This window comes from Carassius carassius, chromosome 34 (genome assembly GCF_963082965.1).
Source record: "Carassius carassius chromosome 34, fCarCar2.1, whole genome shotgun sequence".
In the NCBI taxonomy this organism is placed as follows: Eukaryota; Metazoa; Chordata; class Actinopteri; order Cypriniformes; family Cyprinidae; genus Carassius; species Carassius carassius.
Genome location: NC_081788.1, coordinates 11,587,952 through 11,608,996, shown reverse-complemented (window position 1 = coordinate 11,608,996; position 21,045 = coordinate 11,587,952). Strand labels below are relative to the sequence as shown.

Here is a 21,045-nt window from a genome sequence, read left to right as displayed (position 1 = left end):
TAAATCCCATCACTAATCCCCTCAAAGAGCCATAAATCCCATCACTACTAGAAATCGCTGCAAATATAATAAAACTGCTGTCTGTCCCAATTAATACATTTCAATCATATTGACAAAACGTATTGTTTAGTACTATTGATAGCTCCATGAACCACGTGACCGCGTGGCGGTGAGATCAAAGCATGCTTTGGTACAGCGAGTTTACTCTGCAATATGCAGTGGGATATACATATAAAATATGTTGCATTATTTGTCTACTAGATAATACCTGAATGGCAAAATGAATGCAATGTCTTAAAATCCTGTCAAAGCTAAGGATATTCAGTGAAAACAATTGGCGTTGTTCATTGGTCGGGCATCGACCAATAAAATGTTCTCATTCGCACCAAAGCCCCGCCCCCAGCTCTGCTCTCTCACATCTGCATATACAAGTGCACAAGTGAGTTTTGCAACAGAATACGCAAATAGAGTAGCAAAAGTCAGAGCGCTAGGATTTGAACTTGTACTTCCAGATCTGAGAGGTTGTAAGTGCCGACTTGACGTTGTGCAGCGAAACTGAAGTAAAGTGCAAAAGTAAATATGTCGTAAACATGTGTATATGTCATTTTCTTTGTGTGAATGTAATTCTACACATTTGTAACTATTAATCTACAACTTCCAATTCAAAACACGGGTGTTTTGATCATTGTCTGTGTGTGTAAATTGAAAAATTCAACTCTTCACATCAGAGCTGTGAGTGTAAATTTTAACTTACAAATACAAATATTAATATGACAAGTTCTCACATTCAGATCTTCAACCTCTCAAGTTTAGCTACTGATTTACCTCCATAGTCCTATAGATCACACGTCAGCTGCATCAGAGACGAACGGAGTGCGAGCGCAATCAAACAGTATAGAAGTAATACTCTTTGGCGCAATCCTGTGACAGTCTTAAGCCGCTTGTCCACCAGCGTCGGATCAATTTTTGTTCCGACGCGACGCCTGTGACGTTTTCGCTGCTTGGGGGCGGAATTTGTGGGCTGGACATTGTACGGACGTCATTTGTGAAGTTTTGGAGGGGAAAATACTTTTTTATCATTTATTTATCATTTTGCAATGGATCGACGACGAAGACTCGCTATCAGGAACCGGGTGATCAGCATTGCAGTGTTGTACCTGCGTTGGAAGAGGGGGAGACGGCAGTTAAATATGAAACCATAGCAACGGCCATACACAAATTCTCGCCGCCGAGTTTCCATTGGCTGCTGCCCCGCGTTTTGACGCTCTCATTTGCATAAAGTATCCACCGAGATACTTTTTTTGACGCGCTGCTGTTGACCAAATCGACGCGACGCGACCCATCATGCTTTGCGGGGCGTTTTTGCTGCAAAAAGTAGTTCCATAGGAAATGAATGGGCTTTGACGTCGCGTCAGAAATCGAGACGCTGGTGGACAAGCGGCTTCAGTCGGTAAACAGTGGAGCGCGTGAAGGACAGATAAGAGGCACGATTCACGAACACTCTTCAAGGTCTCCATTAATTCGTGCGTGTAGTAATTTAATGTGTATACATTTTGAAAGCATTGAATCGCTATAGAAATCGCGATTCATTCGATTCTTAGCATTTTGAATCGATAACTGTCCAAGAGATCGGTGATTCACGATTCAAAAATCATGTTTCAAGATCGATGCATATGAATCGACAGGGTTTGTAATCGATGCATCGAGAAAACGAGTGAATCGTTACACCCCTATAAAAAGACATATCTAAACATGATCCAGAAGTGCAGGTGTTTTCTCTGGGCCAAGGCTCATTTAAAATGGACTGTGGCAAAGTGGAAAACTGTTCTGTGGTCAGACGAATAAAAATTTGCAGTTCTTTTTGGAAAACTGGGACGCCATGTCATCCGGACTAAAGAGGACAAGGACAACCCAAGTTGTTATCAGCACTCAGTTCAGAAGCCTGCATCTCTGATGGTATGGGGTTCCATGAGTGTGTGTGGCATGGGCAGCTTACACATCTGGAAAGGCACCATCAATCCTGAAAGGTATATCCAAGTTCTAGAACAACATATGCTCCCATGCAGATGTTGTCTCTTTCAGGGAAGACCTTGCATTTTTCAACATGACAATGCCAGACCACATACTGCATCAATTACAACATCATGGCTGCGTAGAAGAAGGATCCGGGTACTGAAATGGCCAGCCTGCAGTCCAGATCTTTCACCCATAGAAAACATTTGGAGCATCATAAAGAGGAAGATATGACAAGGAAGACCTAAGACCAGTTGAGCAACTAGAAGCCTGTATTAGACAAGAATGGGACAACATTCCTATTCCTAAACTTGAGCAAATTCTCTCCTCAGTCCCCAGACGTTTGCGGACTGTTATAAAAAGAAGAGAGGAAGCCACACAGTGGTAAACATGGCCTTGTCCCAACTTTTTTTTTTTTAGATGTGTTGATGCCATGAAATTTAAAATCAACTTATTTTTCCCTTAAAATTATACATTTTCTCAGTTTAAACATTTGATATGTCATCTATGTTGTATTCTGAATAAAATATTGAAATTTGAAAGTTCCACAATGCATTCTGTTTTTATTCACAATTTATATACTGTGTCCCAAATTTTTTGGAATCGGGTGTGTGTATATATATTAGATGAGCTTATGTACAACTTATAGTAAATAGCACATTATGCTATTAATAAATCCCTAATGGACTGAAAGGCACTGATGACGTATTTGATAACTTTTAGCTGGACTTGAAGCTTTTAACCAGTGTATGAGCAGCAAACACCCATAGCCACTGCTTCTGCTATATTAAGCTTTGATAGTTCTTTACTTGCCTTGCTGGTAGAAGAGATCCACCTTGTCAGGATATCCTTCCACATCATCTGAGAGTTTGTCGGACTGTATTCCTTGAGGTCAGCCTATAGCCTGATTGTAAAATCAAAAATGTAAACCTGAAAATGCACAAGACAATGCCACTTCAGAAAATTTCTCTAAAATACTATAAGTTCAAACATCACAATAAATCTGTTATAATCAATGCAAAATATGCATTACTGTTATCAGCATACACACAATGAGAGAACACTCTGAATTGCAGTTGTATAATCTAAAGAAAGCTTAAACTTATTGATCATCTTGTTTCCTTGCAACACATACAGTTTTCTATGTCACAACATGGAAAGTGAAGACTGTGGAATGGCAGGATGACGCCAGAGGGGCTGGTCCTCTCCACCCAGACAAACCAAAGTTAGGGGTTTTTTGCCAAGAACCTCACAGCTTAGTGGTAAGTCAGAAAAGCAACTGTTCACGAGCTTTTCGCATGCCTGCTGGCTTTTTAAAGTTACACCTGTCAACTCTAATCTAAAATAAATCCTGCAGTATGGCATATAAAGTGTTCCAAAGGAAACCTCATCTTCGTTTAATGAGCTATAAATACTCGCATTAACACTAAACAATTGAAACAGCTAATTGAAACAACATGTTCTATTATTTTGCTTTCTTTAAAAAAAAATAATAATAAATACTATATGTCAGAGAATGTAAATTCTAGCTCGGTCTGTATGAGTGAATCGTTTAATCGAAAGAGTCCTTCTACCAAGTGATTTTTGCTCACGAGTCTCTCTGCTTTCTGCTTTCCAAGACTGGCTGTCTATTAACCAATAGCATTCGAGTGCGGATTGTGAAGGCGCATTTCATTGGTCGGTTAAACTTAGTGAACACGCCCCCTTTAGTAGACGTTTTGCGTCATACAGTTTCTTTTATTGTCTATGTTTTTATACAGTCTATGGTCTATGCATACAGTCTATGGTCAGAAGGAGAGTCGAAGCAGCAAAGCAACACTCGTGCGTGAATGAACTGAACGAACAAATAATCTTGTTCGTTTAGCTCATCATGTGAGTCAATTTTATTCACAACAACAAGACACAAAGTCTGATTAAAAATTACTGATTAACATAAATGACATTAACACAATTAAAATGCCATCTTTGTTAAAACGTATAAATCACTCTACTGTTATGTTTAATGAATCGGTTGAGTCAAACTGCTCATGAATCAAACCCCCAGCACTAGTGAGAGAGAGCCGTTGTTGGACCTCCCCGTCATCAGATGGCGCGCGCGTCAGTCTCCAGTACCAGCTTGTGTAAAGCTTCTTCCGATCGTTCTTTCATCCAGCAAAAATGGCCGCGGTCGGACGTTTATCCCAGAAGCTCCTGAAGTCCGTTGCGCTGACCCAAACCCGTCAGCTTTCGGCTGCTGCAGCAGCTCACGGTGAACAAGCAGGTTAGTAACCACCTCTAAATGTCCCAAAACAGGCGACGAACTAAAAAGAGCAACCATTACGAACAGCCGGAACTCTTTTGACCTTGTCTGACGCGAATGACTGATTAATGTTGTTCTGTTGTTGGCAAATTGGCATAAACTGCAGAATAGCGGTGGGTTTAGACTTTTGTGTAGTAAGGTCACGAAAAGTAAATTAATTTCGTCTTAACAACTACATAGTTGAATGAACTAAACGACTAGCCTGTTAACCGGCTAATGTGACTTAGTTATTATTGAAGTGTCTACCACGTGTTAAACAGATTTGTTTGTAACATGTCTCCATTTCTGGCATTTGTTAATGTAGCCAAGACCTGGAAGATCCTGTCATTTGTGGTGGCACTGCCTGGAGTCGCGGTGTGTATGCTGAACATGTACCTCAGGGCTCAACAACACCAGCATGAGCAGCCCGAGTTCATTCCCTACAGCCACCTGCGCATCCGCAGCAAGGTGAAAACACCCACCCTTTACACCACAAACACCTTTAAATCGTCTGGTGGGAGTTTGAGTTATTGAAAGGGTTAGTTCACCCGAGAATGAAAATTCATCCATCTTCTACTCACCTTCGAAGCATTCTAGGTGTATGTGTCTTTCTTCTTTCAGAATAATCCATTCACAGTCATATAAAAAAAATTGTCCTTGCTCTTCCAAGCCTTTCAATTGGAGTAAGCAGGTGTTTGTTGTCAACAGTTCAGAAGACATGAAATAAAGTGCACACATCTGTAAGAAAACGTCCCTCACACTGCTCCGGTGGGTGAATGAAGGCCTCCTGTAGCGAATCCGTGCATTTTTGTAAGATAATTATCTTCTGCTGACTGTTGGGAACCGGTAGACGTGCAGATGGATGACGTATGCGTCGTGCGCCTCTGGGAAATTTAGGAGCAAAGGAAACAAAGTTTCCTTACTTTAGCAAAGGAAAACCAGTCTCGTCTTGGTTTACTTCGAAATCCTCTGACGTTTTTCTTTACAAATCGTCTTCGGTGTATGTGACTTCTTTACAAAGTCACATACAACTAGGATGCTTCGAGGGTGAGTATAACATAGAACAAATATTCATTCTCGGGTGAACTAACACTTTAATAAAAAGAGAGAGTGCAAAAGTTCATTGAAGTCTGGTCGTATGTACTTTTGAGTCAGGTTTGGTTTTAAATATTGTAAGTATTGAATTTTATTAGTATTTTGTTGGTGCAATTATTGTCTCAGAAATAATCACGGTTTTACGATTATGGCAATTATGCATTTATTCATTTCACAAAATTATGAATGTATAAAGTCACATGAAAACTCTTATTGCTGCCTTTTGAAACAGAAATAACACCGTAACCAATAATACAGAACAAAATAATGATAAAGACAAACAAAAGTCCATCTCTCCAATTGGAATTAAAAAGGTGACCTCTGCTCTTTAAACATCCATGTCCATCCATGTTCAGTATTTACCTTTGGAAAATAACTAATGAAAATAGACCACAAAATTAGTATTTTCAGTTTGTACATTCTTTAATTTTTGGGGGGGACCTGAGGCAGAGAACTGGAAACTGGAAATCTTGTTGGTTTTTGACCAATAAATAATACTGTAAAATGTTAATGAAGTATTAACATAAGACTATTAACTTTATTCACTAGGGCTGCACGATATTGGGAAAAAATGACATTACGATATTTTATTTTTCTGCGAGATATATTGCGATATGAAATCTAATCAAATTTTTTCTTACAAACAAAAATGGGGTGAGCACACTTACATTCTCATTTTAAATGATTTAAACATCGACACCATCGTGTCAATTGATTAATATGCGCGAGGGAGAGAGAGCAAGACAGCGCTCTTGTTGTTTGAAGATGGTGAGCGACTCTCTCTCTTTCTCTGTCTCTCTCGCGCGCGCTCTCTCTCACGCGCGTACTCACTCTCTCTCTATCTCTCTCTCGCGCACGCACGCTCTCTCTCTCTGCCCTTTCAAAACTTTCACTCTATGATGGTTAAACTGCAATAAATCCGCAAATCGCATTCGTCAAGGGCCGGGGAGCAGCTGGCCCGTACAGTTAATAAATAACAGATCAACTACGACAGCCCACATCACACATCCTCCGATGTTACTATCGTGGATTCGTACATCGCAATATCGTTGCCCTATTATTCACCCCACAGGGGAAACTCTTAATATTGAGGGGAATGAGCTGAACTATTATTGTAATCAACTGTCATCCATGCGTATTAATTTTTATAATAATTCTTATGATTTGACTTGTGGCCTGAGAATATCATGTCTATTATTTTGGTTTGTGAGATCGGAGATCGTGCTGTGTACACATACACCCAGGAGGACACGAACTTGTTGTGACCCTGCCACGTGACTTTTATTAATAAAATAGCTTTTCATACTGATTTGTAACCTTATATTCATCAGCAGTGAGGGGGTAAAATCACTGTTTAAGTAATTAAAAACGCTTGTAGAGAGATGCGCTGACGCAGGTTGACACACACACACACACACACACACACTGCTCTCGTTCTCCCAATCAAAAAATTAATTAGCTAAATGTTATAATAAATGAATTCAAATGTGATCTTACCTCACTATTTAATCTCTGTCTGATCTGAAGTGGGCAGAATGCTCCATAGCTTCGCGTCAGTCTTGCCTTTACGTCGCGCATTAAAATAGGTTACAGCCGTGTATTCACTCTTTAGCAGACTTTTTTACGGCAATTTTTAAATGTCATTCTTGGTCATTTTTCTGGTGGAAATAAAGGATCGCTGTTTGGTTCCTCTGTCATAGTGAATCTGGTGTGTGTAGCCTCCGTGTCTCTGATAAGCACAGCATTTTAAGCTAGTGCACTGCTAGTTCTATGTTTTTATTTCGCACAAGTTGCAACTGTTTCGTTCCATGCAACAGAAACGCTCAGCGTAGCGGAGTCTTTACGATTAATTAACCGTGCCATTTTAAAGCGCGGTTAATCGCTGCATCCCTACATGTATTGCAGATATCATTTCAGAGCAGTGTAAATGTTTCTTTCATGTATATGCTCGCATTTAACAGTGCTTAGACAGATGATTTTTCTGATTATTCTGTGACTGTGAAAGTGCTGTATGACCCACATGAATTGTGTAAATCAGAGCTTTGTTTTTTTTTTCTGCAAAACAGTGATACCTGTCAGCGTCTTTGTTCAGTTTACTCACTAATAACATGCATTTCAACATTAAACGTGCAAACCATCTTCCCATAATTGTATTTGTAAAACATTTATAAATCTGTTGTCAATTAAACTTATTATTAAATACTCTTATTTTTTCTTGTTTTAAATCTTTTTAATTTTACAATTCATTTTAAATACAGAAAACTGATCACAAGCCTTATACAAAAAGAAAAAGATTACCTACATATATTTTTACTTAAATGTTGGATACATGGAGACTTTTGTGAACATTTCTGTGTACTAATTAAATAATATTAATTTTATTAGTTAAACAATGTGTTTCCTCTCTTTCCCACATGTACATCAGCGCTTTCCATGGGGTGATGGCACCAAGAGTCTCTTCCACAACCCCCACGTCAACGCCCTCCCTGACGGCTACGAGCATCATGAGTGAAGGCTGTTAGCTCTACCTGAACTCCCATACAGGGACCAGAGGGCCCTCTGTCTTCCCTCTCATTTCCCTGGACATCTGTCCAGGCCTGGACCACTCCTCAGTTTTTTTCAGTTTACAAGACATCTGTCCATTATGTTGATTTTACCTCTGAGCTTTCCACACCTAGTGGAAATACCTCATGGAAACAGTTACATTTGCTTAAGGACCATTGTATCACATTGTCTGCTTAAACTGAAATAAAAATCCATTAAATTATAAACCGTGTCAGATGTCTCATTTTTGATGGGAATGATTGAAGTGGGTCAGATTCTGAGACACATTATTGTTTTACTTGTTTAAATGCTGTATTAAAATATAAAAGAGTAGTGCAAGTAACACACAAAAAAAAATGCTTAAGGATTTATGAAGTGCGTGTAAATTCTTTTCATGGGTGCATATTAGTTAAAATATATAAACAAAAAATGCTTTAAAAAAATACACACAATCTGTATGAATACTATCCCTCCCCCAAAAACGCAAATGGATAACGAAATGAAGTTTGTTCCTCCAGGCTAGCCGTACTGTCAAGACACTCTCACATGACTTTACTCTTGTGACACCTTCCTTCTCAAAAACGAAATATAATGGCATAATGAAACACGAATTTTATCAGTTTCCGTTTATACTAAATATATAACAGGCATTTGGATACTCGTGAAATGTTTACAGTATTGTCTAAGTGAAAATGAATAATCAGGGGAGTGCGGGTGGGATCGAGTAACTCCGCTGAAGTTGGATGACATGCGTAAAGTTGATCTAAACTTCATTCACCCGCCGACGGTGAGTCAAAATAATACTTGGATCAGTTCTTGTTGCACAGACAAGAAACATGGAGGAGCGACCTGTTTGTTTCCACATCTGCGTGATCAATCAGGCGCACACATAGGTTATCTAACATGGATATAATCAAATACTTAATGCACAAAGGATGTTCTTCATGTCGATTCTCTTTCGTTAATGCTGATTTCCCATTAAAACTGATAATCAGCATCAATTTTTTTTATTTATTTTTTTTATTTTAGGCATGTTCATTTTGACTAGTAATACTAGTCTCAATAGTGCAGAACCTGATGGTCGTGCGTGATATCCAGCATGATTTGAAAATAATAAAAATAATTTACTCAAAAAAAAAACTTAAAGTATTTTAAATTTTAATTATTTATTTGTTGCTTATGTTACTCTTGACGACTTGAGTGCAACAATAAATGCTTTATATTAGTATTTTTAAATGAATAGTATCTGTATGCACACCTAGTGTTTAAGAACGTGCATGCCTGCCTTGTGATTTGTGAATTTGATTTTTTTTAAGTAACTTATACGAAAATCTTGTAAAGCTTTATCAGATATTAAAGGAAATCTACCTCAATTTAAACATGCTGCTTTGTACTTTTGAGTTCTAAACGGAATTGTAACGAGTAAAAGGGGTAATCTTTTCAATTTAATTCAAATTTATTTGTATAGCACTTTTCACAATAAAAAAAAAAGTGTCTACATAAAGCAGAGGTGAATGTGTCCAAGTAATGCTCATTTCGCAAATTAACATTCAAGGTAATAGAATCATACAGTTAGGCTAACATGAATTAATTTTAGGCAGGAGCTCATTTGCCTTGAAAATGTAATTGAGTTAAAGAACAATCATTCAGTTTCAGTAGTACTCGAAATACAAATCCTACAAATAAATACATAGTGAAGTAGTTTCCACTTATGTGTGCGTTTTACAAAAATCAAGAACATTAGCTTTTGTGCAACGCAGTTACAGTAACATCGTACAGTAACAGTAGTTTTATTAGTAACTTAATATGTTTTAATAGTAACTAAGACATTTATAGATCTATAATTGTATTATAATGATTCAATCTGGACCTTTTATTTCCAGGTTTAATTGAAAAATTTCCCAGATTCAATACCCAGAGGATACATTGGTTAGCAAGTCATGTAATGCTACATTTCTAAAGTTTTGTTAAAGAAACAAACTCTACTACATCTTGGATGGCCTGTATGCGAGTAAACTTTCATTTTTGGGTGAACTATTCTTTTAATCAGATTGAGTCTCTTTTAACAGATGCAACCAATGGCTGAGACAGCGGCTTTGGCTTATTCCCGACGGTGAGAATAATATTCAATGGATAATTCTTTACATACAAAGTGATATATTGTGGCTCTATACAACATGTATACAGCTTCCTAAGATGTCCGTTAGAAAAGCATCCCTTCCAGTGTGTGACCCATCACTGCAGTCACAGAGAACAGAATGCTCACCGTCCAGTACATTATACATGCTAACAGACATTTTCACGTTTAACATCGATGGAAAACACTTCTGTATCAATTTCCTCAACTTTTTTCAGTCATACTGGAAGGCAAGTGGGTTTGCTCAATGGCTGACTTTACTGCTTATGTGTTTCATCATATTTCCGAATGCAGCTTCTTCTTCCTGTATGATAGTTCAAAGGTGCAAGAGGAAGGAGACCTGACTAGAGATGGGATTTACTACTTCTCTCCTGAGGATGTAAGACATACGTCCTGTTTAAATCGATGTTATTTGTAAAGAAATGTATTTATATTTTGTTTAAAGCATTAAGAAGCAACTGCACCTTCCATAACAATATTTTAATATGGCTGTTTAATATACGACATAAAAATTAATATATATATTTATATATATGCATGATGGTGTGTGTGCTGTTGCAGACACCAGTGGACCAGCAAGAGCTGCTTTGTGGACAGCTTGCCGGTGTATGTCGTTGTGTGTCTGAGATGTCTTCATCTCCTGTACGCCTGCTTCGCCTGCGCAAAAGCAAATATGCTGTCCGCATGAAGGATAGCTTTATTTGGGTAAGAGAAAAATTGTCTTTGGGAAATAGAATTACAAAACCTGTTACAAAACCTAATGTCCTGGTACCTAGCTCCTCCTGACTTAAATGGAGCCAAAGTTTTGTAACCAGCCGTGGCCTAATGGTTAGAGAGTTGGACTTGTAACCCTAAGGTCGCAGGTTTGAGTCTCAGTGCCAGCAGTGGGGGGAGTGAAACAGCGCTCTCTTCCACCTTCTATACCCATTGCTGAAGTGCCCTTAAGCAAGGCAAAAAATAGCTGCCCACTGCAGCTCCGGGTGTGTGTTCACAGTGTGTGTGTTCACATAACAGTTCTGATTATGGGTTATCTTACTTGGCAAATGTCACAACTTTCACAACTCTTTTGAATGGGATCTTTCTCTGGTTTCCAGGCATTGAGCTGTGTGGTTGACATTCCTGATGTGAGTGTATGTGACTTACTTGATCAGCTGATTGCCCTCTTCTGTTTCTACAATGGACCAGTTCGTCAAAGCTACCAGGTGCAGAAAGATTTCTGAAGGATCACGTGACACTGAGTAATGATGCTAAAAATAGTATAATATAATAAATATATAGTATAATAAAATAGAAGATATATTTAAAATTCCACTAATAATTTGCAATATTATTGTTTTGCTGTATTTTGTAAATATCTCTATATTTATTCATTCGTATTTGTTAAGTTTAGTTCATTTTGTTTTATTAATTTATTAAGCTTTTTTATTAATTAATGTTAAACAAAACAAAATGAGAAATATTGCACTGGCAACTAGCTTATATATATATATATATATAATAATTATTATTTTTTTCAGTTAAAGTTTGAGAAATGGAAGTGTTTTTTTGGTTTTAGTTTTAGTTAAATATAATAATCTTGCCACATTATACAAACAAAAAATCTTACAGACCCCACATTTTTGAACGATACTTAATATCTATTAAAAGGTAATACCATATCAGACCACTCACACATAAAAGGTTTTTTTTTTTTTTTCTGTGCTTCAACGCAGTTGTACAGTAAGGAGGATTTGGCTTTACGATGGGCCAGATATCTCTGTCACCTGCAGGGCGGCTCCAATGAGCTTCACAACATCTTCAGCTGCCTGAGGACCATTGACTCCACACATGTAAGTATGAGTGAATTATATGGAATTATTAGATTTTAAACGTACTATTGCGTTAACGGTGTCCCACAAAATGATTCTTTCTGTCAGTACTGCAACAGCAAGCCTTTAGCAAAGTATCCTGTCCTCATGTTTATTGTGAATAATTTTCTCAAACCTGTTTGTGAATGGTTACTTCTCCTCACTCCTGCGTCAGATTGATCCTCTGCTGCTGCTGAAGGCTGCCCTCATTCTTCAGGCATGTCAGCGATGTCCTCTGGTCCTGGCAGGATGTATCCTCTACAGGGGCAGGTGAGCTTTAAATGCAGGGGGAAATGTTTACAATAAATCATATGTATTCCAAATACTGAACATGTATCTGTAAGTGGCTAACACAATTGACAATTGTTTAATGTTGCACAGGGTGGTTAGTACTCAGATGACTCCGGCGCTGACAATGAAGGTGATGGTGTATGAGACGCAAACGTACAGCCAGGTAAAGTCAAGTTTCCTGATACTACATATATTTATATATATATATATATATATATATATATATATATATATATATATATATATATATGACCCTGGACCACAAAACCAGTCTTAAGTCGCTGGGGTATATTTTTAGCAATAGCCAAAAAAAACATTGAATGGGTCAAAATTATCAATTTTATTTTATGCAAATACAAAAAAAGGAAAATCCTGTATATATATATATATATATATATATATATATATATATATGCTTATATCCTTGTGGATTTCTCCCTATGTCTCATTACAGGATTTCCGGGTGACAGCCAATGGCCTGAGCTCATCTGTGTGCTCACTGTCCTCATTCACAGCTACCACACAGGTGTTCTTGACACCGTCTGAACTGTACTTGCTCCGCTGCCACCCCGTGGAGAGAGCATACAGGTACAAATCAAGAAGTGTATGCATTACTTGATATTTGCATTTTGTGGATATATGTACATACTCTACGGTTTAAAAATATTAAGATATTTTTTATGTTTTGGAAAGAAGTCTACGTTTATTTTCTGCTTCTTCTTCTTCTGCTCTGGAAGTCTGGCAGTCCATAGAACTGCTTGTGGGAATCTTATGAAATTTGGCACACAGAGGAAAGTCTTAATATTAACCATAGCTAATTTGGAGACTCTATCTCAATCTTGAACGCCACAAATAGGCCAAAATTGCACTTATATTTCTGCTAATAACTTTTAAACCCTAAGGTATTGAAGCAAAAATATTGTTTCCTCGGATCACTTAATAGCAATTTTCAATTTTGCAGAAAATCTACGTTTTCAAACTCGTTCTTGACAGTATGTTCAATTTTCACCAAATTGGCTCTGATCATCTTCAGAAACAGTTATCAAAAGACTTCAGATAGACCAAACTATTCTTGTAATTCAACTCAAATTATGAAACTCATGTATTAAATTCAATGCACACAGACTGAAGTAGTTTAAGTCTTTGGTTCTTTCAATTGTGATGAGTTTGGCCAACATTTAACAAAAACCCACCAATTCACCCTCAACAAATTAGAATACTTCATAAGACTTTATAAGAAAAATAAATTACTGAAATTACTGCCTCAGTTCAGCATGGCATGGAGGTGATCAGTTTGTGGCACTGCTGAGGTGGTGTGGAAGCCTAGGTTTCTTTGACAGTGGCCTTCAGCTCATCACGTCTCTTTTTTTCCTAATTTTCCTCTTGACAATAACCCTTAGAGAATCTATGGGGTTCAGATCTGGTTAGTTTGCTGGCCAGTGAAGCACACCAATGGAAATTTAACCAACTTCTGGACAACTGTCAGATCAGCAGTCTTCCCCATGGTTGTGTAGCCTAGTGAACCAAACTGAGTGATCATTATGAAGGCTCAGGAAACCTTTGCAGGTGTTTTGAGTTGATTAGCTCATTGGCATGTCACCATATTCTAATTTGTTGAGAATTGGTGGGTTTTTGTTAAATGTGAGCCAAAATCAACACAATTAAAACAACCAAAAACTTAAACTACTTCAGTCTGTGTGCATTGAATTTGTTTAATACACAAGTTCCAGAATTTGAGTTGAACTACTGAAATAAATGAACTTTTCCACAACATTCTAATTTATTGAGATGCACCTGCAACTTCTGACCAGTTTGGCCATACAAACTGCAGCTTTTTCTACACGGTTTGACCGTTCGTCCACATGCAAATGCAGCGCCAGGTCACTGAAACCGAACATTTTTGAAAACACCTGCCAGGGTGAAGATTTTCAAAAACTTGTTGCAGTGTTATTGTGTAGACAGTGAAATGTGGCTTTTTTTTGTTTAATGATGGGTCATTCTTGAATAATTTGTTCATTCATTTCATTCAGTTGCACATGTGTAAAATTCTATAGGTTCTGTACTGGAATTAGTCTAGTAGTTCAACTGTTTCTGTCAATGCAGTATTGAGCCGGAAAGATAATTGATTAGTTCATCCCATGATTCATCACGTGACAGACCCATAAGCGTGACCAATGCAGTCTGAGCCGGAAAGAGACTTAATAATAATAATAACCAACTCTTTATTACCTTTGTTACAGCATTCAGTGTATGGAAAATAACCATCATGCGCTTCGATTCACACATTTATAAACTGTAAAAAATAAAAAGCTACAATTTGAGACCAGAAACGCAGTAACTGTAAGAGTAAATAATAATTATAATAATGATGGTGATGATAATGACTATGCACCCATTTGTAAGGAAGCTTGTAAATTAATTTCTCTATCCAATGTTGTCACGTCACAAAAGAATAGGTTAATATAGGTTAAAGCCTTTTTTTTAATTAAACAATACAAACATTAAAACATTAAGGCAGTACACTTAAAAACATAAAGACAGGGTTGGAGCACCCTGGTCTTTACGGAGTAATTAAAGACACCTCCTTAGCTCATGATTTTACCCGTTGTGCTTGACCCATTAATTGCTGCTTGCAACTATATTTACAATTTTAAAAAGCTGTTTTCTATTTCATTATATTTTAAAATGTATTTATTCTTGTGATGCAAAGCTGAATTTTCAGAAGCCATCACAGCTGTCGTCAGTCACAGTCATTCACAAATCATTCTAATATACAGATTTCATGCTCAAGAAACATTTCTCATTATTATTAATGTTGAAAACAATTGTGCTGCTTTAATATTTTTGTGAAAACTGTGATGCATTTTTTCTGGATTTTTTGGATGAATAAATTCAAAAGAACAATATTTGAAATATACCGGTAAATCTTTTGTAACATTATAAATGACTTTGCTGTCACTTTTGATCAATTTAATGTGTCCTTGCTGAATAAAAATATTGATGAAAAAAATATATATATCTTACTGACCTCAAACTTTTGAACAGTGGTGTCTTTACATATTCATTGGTATTTATAAATATTCTCATTCTTAGGTCTCAATGCAGTCAACCTCCCTGCCAACCCAGCAAGTCCCGCCTTTTATCACGCACTTTATCCGACACCCCAACCACAGATACTGACTCTTCAGGCTTAGATCTCATGCAGTGTCCCCCAGCGTCCTATCAGACGTTGCCATCGTCTCCTCGCTCCTCCCTCTCTGATGAACCATATTTCAGCCCCTCTCCCTCACGGGTTAACACTCCCCTTCACTCCAATCTCATGAACCAATCAGAGTATTTTTCTCCTGACTCACATGACCAAAGCATGTCTAACGGAACTAACTTGTGTGCAGTGAAAGAAAGTTTGGCAGGCCTGAACATAAAGCAGGATACAGATGCGAGCTCGGGGTCAGAAACCAAAAGCGAAGGTGTAAATTCAGACCAGGACATTCAGAGTGATGAAAACAAAGCCCTCGCTAATGGGTATAAGCAATCAAACAGTCTTGATAACCACTTGGACCACGACAACCAGATTGAAAATGAAGAAAATAAACAGGATGCTAACAATCATGTGATGAGTAAAAATGGCAAATTCCAAAGAGAAACAGAGGAAGAGGCAAGAACAAAGAGCAAGCAAGTCGAAGGGAGACTCGAGGAGAAATATGAACCCACAAACACCCCCTCACCACATGAGACCCTAGGAGACACCTCTCTAGTACCCTCAGTATTATACCAGCATAGAGTCAGAGGTTTGGTCTTAGCCCTGCTGGTAGAGCCAGAGTTCCACACAGACCCCACCGCCAGAGAGGAAGTGGTGAGAAACATGACTCTGTGTCTGTTTGAAATCATTTGTACATATTAAAGTTCACCCAAAAGTGAGAATTTGCTGAAAAAGTACTCACCCTCAGGCCATCCGAAATGTAGATGAGTTTCTTTCTTCTTCAGAACAGATTTGGAGACATTTAGCATTACATGACTTGCTCACCAATGGATCCTTTGCAGTGAATGGGTGCCATCAGAATGAAAGTCCAAACAGCTGATCAAAACATCACAAAAATTCACAAATAATCCAAACAACTCCAGTCCATCAAATTAACAATTTGACACAAATCCATTAAGGCTTTTTTTTTTTTTTTTTTTTTACCTGTCACTTCTGGCAAAAAAAAACATAATCCATATTAACGACTTTTCCAGTGAAAAAGTCCATCCTCTGTTGTCCTCTCACATCAAAATCCTGACATGTTTGTTTAGTAAAACTGTAAATGGTTTTGGACTGTTTTCACTTGATCTGTGCATATTTCTTACCTGATTCAGATTTGACGACTTTTTCATTGGAGAAAAAAATAATAAGGACAAAGGAATCATATCTAAACCAGAAGCAATGGTTTGAAGTTATAAATGACTTAATTATGGATTTGATTCTTATAAACACGCAGCTTTTCACTTCACAAGACATTAATTGATGGACTGGACTGGAGTGGATTATTATGATGTTTTAATCAGCTCTTTTGACTCTTATTCTGACGGCACCCATTTACTGCAGAGGATCCAACAAATTCATCTACGTCTTGGATGGCCTAAGAGTGAGTAAATATTAAGCAAATTTTCAGTTTTGGGTGAACTGTTATTATAAATGAGTTTAGGGTCAGTAAGTAAATCAATTTTATTTAGTAAATGTTTGCGGTATTTTTGATGCAATAAATTCAGCCTTGGTGAACATAAAACTTTCAAAGACATTTATAATATTAATTACAGCCCCCAAAAGTGATAAAATTATTCTCTACTACAATTGCAGCATCACAGCAGCATGGCATCCCTAAATGGGCTTGAGGCTCACCTGAGAAATACCTTGCCTGGGACACCCGGGCCTCCGGGGCCCTACACCTTTGCCCACTATGACTGCATTCAAAACACTCTCACTAGTAAGTCCTGTTTCATATTTATATGATATATATGAGATATATATATATATTCATAGATTCTATAGAACATTATATAGTCATATTAGTCAAAATGGTGACAGACACAAATGATTGTGTATTTAGTTTGTTCTTGAAATAGTTTGTGACTTTTCATTTGTTTTGTAGCTAATGTGTGTGGGCACTCCGCTGGACCCCAGGAGGCCTTTGTGAGGGCCACTAAGCTGCTCCATTCACATTTCTCACACTTAGACACACTACAGGAGGCCATTGTCAGGTTAGGCTGTGTTTTGAATGCCTGTTTTGTAATTTTCATCATTTAATGTGTATTAAATAACACATTTATGTGTTGTGTTTATGAATTACAGGAACGGTAGCTCAGCAGTGTATGGAACCCGTAGCACGGCCCAGGAGACGTATTTTCTCCAGCGGGGAACACCTGTCAGAAACTCTGGAAGTCCTGATCCTCAGGATAGTGCCTTCTCACTACCCAGAAAAGCCCGTCAGCGCCTCCTTAAACATGGAGTTAACCTGCTTTAATTTAGCTGGGCTTTTTAAAAAGATTTCAATTTGTCTTTGATCTCTTTTTTCATAGATATTCACCATATTTATACTATATATGTCTCTCTTGTACTGCTCAGAATGTAATCCATGCTTTTGTTTATATAATAGGCTGCTGTTTGTTAATTTTGTAATTAAAAGTAGAGGCTGAAAATTTAAATGTACTGTCATCCCAAGTAATACTAAAATATAGAGGAAGTGTCTCCATCACGAGAGACGGGTTCTGCTGTAGTCCTTCGCTGTTTAAATGGAATAGTGAACTGAGCCTTTAACATTTGCTTAGACCATTCAGTGTTACTGTTAAAATTATTCTCCTTTTTTAACTGGAACAAAACTGTGCTTGAGTGTTAATAAATGTCTTTTATTAAACCTGTTTGAGATTCTGTCAGGAGGGTTTCGATCTGTTAACTAATCAGCACACGCAGAAGTGTTTAGAGATAGCAGTGGCACAAAAAGTACTTAGGTAACTAAAAGGATAGTTCACCTAAAAATGAACATTCTGCAATTATTCACTCACTGTCATGTAATTTTAGACCCTTAGACTTGCTTTTATCATGGGAACACAAATTAAGTATTTTTTACTCTACAAGTTTGCCACAAGAACTATTGATGCTTGTTCTTGTGCATCAAACAAGTACATCTGTGCTTTTATATTTGCTATATATATATTAAATGCGATCTATATGTGGTCTAAAGTTTCTCTTCAGAAGACTTGGGTTAAACCTCATATAGATAACTTTCATGATCTCTTTTCGATGCTTTAAAGTTTTGTTGTAATCTCAGGTTTCATTAAAAGTAACTTAATTTGTTTTGTGAGTAAATGATAACATTCTTGGGTGATCTAATCCTTTAAATATTTATACACATTTTTTCAGACAAAATATTTTTGTATGTCATCCATTCAACAATGTTTACAGTAAATGTGAACTACACCTGTGGTTCTCTAATAGGACCTGTGTGAACTTCAGGAGAGCTGACTTCATCCAGTAAAAATCACACTGAAACTACCTGGTTAAATTCAAAAGTTGTAAAAGTGGAAAAGTAGAAGTTTTATGCTTCCCTTGGTCCAAGTTCTTTCTCTTGCAAATGAGCAGCTCGTTGATGATGGTGCAGATGTTGTGTAATGAGGGTCAATAAGAATGGACTGGACTGGCTGGGCGGCTTATTATGCAGACCAGTGGCGGACTGGGACAGTAAATCAGGCTTGGAATTTGACTCCACCCCAGGCCACCTCTGTTGCTGCAGTCACCACCACCCAATTCATGTGTCCACCAGACTGCTAAACTCTTTGGCTCTTTCAGTTGTTTGAATTGGGTGATACTTAAAAAATAAATCAAAATCCTTAGACTGTGGACAGGCAAAATAATCAAATAGAGTATCAAGGCATTTACTGTCTCTATCATCTTTCCCTTATATATAATATATATATATATATATATATATATATATATATATATATATATATATATATATATATATATATATATTTGCATTGTATATGCAAAAAAATGTTTGTTTCTCTGTTTCTGTGGCCAGTGTATTGTTTCCTCTCAAATATTTGAGACATTTTGTCTCAGTAAGGTGTTTTAAATAAATTAATTATAAATATGACAGGCCTCACATACTGAACATGAAGAATTTGGTCATTTTCAGGGTTGATTGAGAACTTAAGAGAAAAATCATACGATCTGTTTCAGATCGTAATTTTGATTAGCAGAGGTGGAAAGAGTACAAAAATATTCTACTCAAGTAAAAGTACCATTACATTAATGAAATTTTACTTAAGTACAAGTAAAAGTACCAGTCTAAAAATCACCTCAAGTAAAAGTAAAAAGTAGCTCATTTAAAATTTACTCAGAGTAAAAATTACTTAGTTACATTTTAACAGTGGGAGGGAGTCAAAATGGGACAGGCCAAGGGTGTCAAACTCAGTTCCTGGAGGGCCACAGTCCTGCACAGTTTAGATATAACCCTAATTAAACACACCTGATCCAGCTAATCTAATCATTTAGGTTTATTTGAAAACTACATGATATGTGTGCTGGAGCAGGGTTAGAACTAAACTCTGCAGGGCTACGACCCTCCAGGAACTGAGTTTGACACCCCTGGGATAGGTCTATTAATCTCAAACTAGTTGTTTTTAATTAAAGGAATCAGTTATTTAGAAAAATAAAACATTTGGGCTGTTACCAGGCAAATCAGTATCAACAAACTCATCTTTTAATGCAGAGGAAATGCAGAAGATTCATTGGAAGTGGCATTTAGATGTATTACACTGTTTAGTGCAGGACAAGAATGCATTTAACCTGCAGTTACAAATGCATGAATAATGTTTTGATATACAAGACATAAAATGTTGAATACTCATTTGAAATTATAAGAAATTAATTATTTAAAAAAATCAAAAGATACTTTAAATGTGAAATTAAAATGGCCAGTATGTGTCAGCAAGTCACTGTTAATAAGTGAGTCATTGCGATTGAACCGAATCATTTAAACGGTTGATTCATTCAGGGACGAAACACTGTCACGTTGCTCAGAGACGCAAAACTGTGCTTTGGTGGCTGTGTTTGGAATTATTTTCTGTTGTAGAAATAGAGCTAAAAAAGGCAATATGGTGTCTAAAACGCAAGTCTCTTAATTAACTTGTTTACTGAACTGTTATATATATGTATTCATGTATATATTCATGATGATTTTTGGTGGAAAAGACGGCATTCTTTGTGTGATTTTGATTTAATATATGAAATTATATAAATATGTGAATTTTCTGCCCCTATATCTTAAACTTTGTGATCATTCTAAATGCACTTTAGGAGACTGAATCACACAGTGAAAGAACGCACTATAAATGCGCGCGCACATCATTAAAACAAAAAATATGATATTATCGCAGACGATATATATAGCACACTCCTCACCACTGTCTTTTTGGCTAATTTGTGCAAAACCTCTTGCTAAAATGTCAAAGCTTCATTTTAACCACCAATGCAACGATGCAATTATTTAGCTTACCTCTACATTCTTGCGAAGGGTTGATGTCTTGTCGAGATTTTATAAGCTGCTAGTTTGGTCTTCCTAGGCAAGTACAGCTTACACTGCATAATAGAGCATACATATGGCCATGGGTTCACTTCATTTCCTTCGAGTTCAACTTCAGAATATGACGGGGTTTCGTTTTCAGCGGTGTCTGCACCACTAACGCCTGTTTTGACCGTCTGCATCTTTCTTGTGATTTTAGCGCCAGTTTGCCCTCCTGCCCATTATTTACTGACGTAGTTTCCAGGGAGCGATTTATTTATTTATTTATTTTTAAATTTT

At 37.1% G+C, this 21,045-nt stretch overlaps 2 protein-coding genes across 2 annotated transcripts; both read left to right on the top strand.

Moving 5' to 3' along the window:
• The first annotated feature begins 4,147 nt into the window (after positions 1–4,147).
• On the top strand, positions 4,148–8,157 carry LOC132115149 (cytochrome c oxidase subunit 6A, mitochondrial-like). Its single transcript, XM_059523552.1, has 3 exons — positions 4,148–4,273; positions 4,617–4,759; positions 7,812–8,157. Exons 1-3 carry the CDS (start codon positions 4,171–4,173, stop codon positions 7,896–7,898), a joined length of 333 nt encoding a protein of 110 aa, XP_059379535.1. The 5' UTR covers positions 4,148–4,170; the 3' UTR covers positions 7,899–8,157.
• A 1,780-nt stretch (positions 8,158–9,937) lies between these two features.
• Positions 9,938–18,093, top strand: LOC132115499 (BLOC-3 complex member HPS4-like). The gene is made up of 12 exons (XM_059524005.1): positions 9,938–10,043; positions 10,362–10,446; positions 10,629–10,772; positions 11,162–11,269; positions 11,780–11,896; positions 12,090–12,184; positions 12,296–12,368; positions 12,660–12,793; positions 15,299–16,058; positions 17,040–17,166; positions 17,332–17,440; positions 17,532–18,093. The coding sequence occupies exons 1-12, from the start codon at positions 10,000–10,002 to the stop codon at positions 17,701–17,703; spliced, it is 1,968 nt and encodes a 655-aa protein (XP_059379988.1). The 5' UTR covers positions 9,938–9,999; the 3' UTR covers positions 17,704–18,093.
• Positions 18,094–21,045: the final 2,952 nt, after the last annotated feature.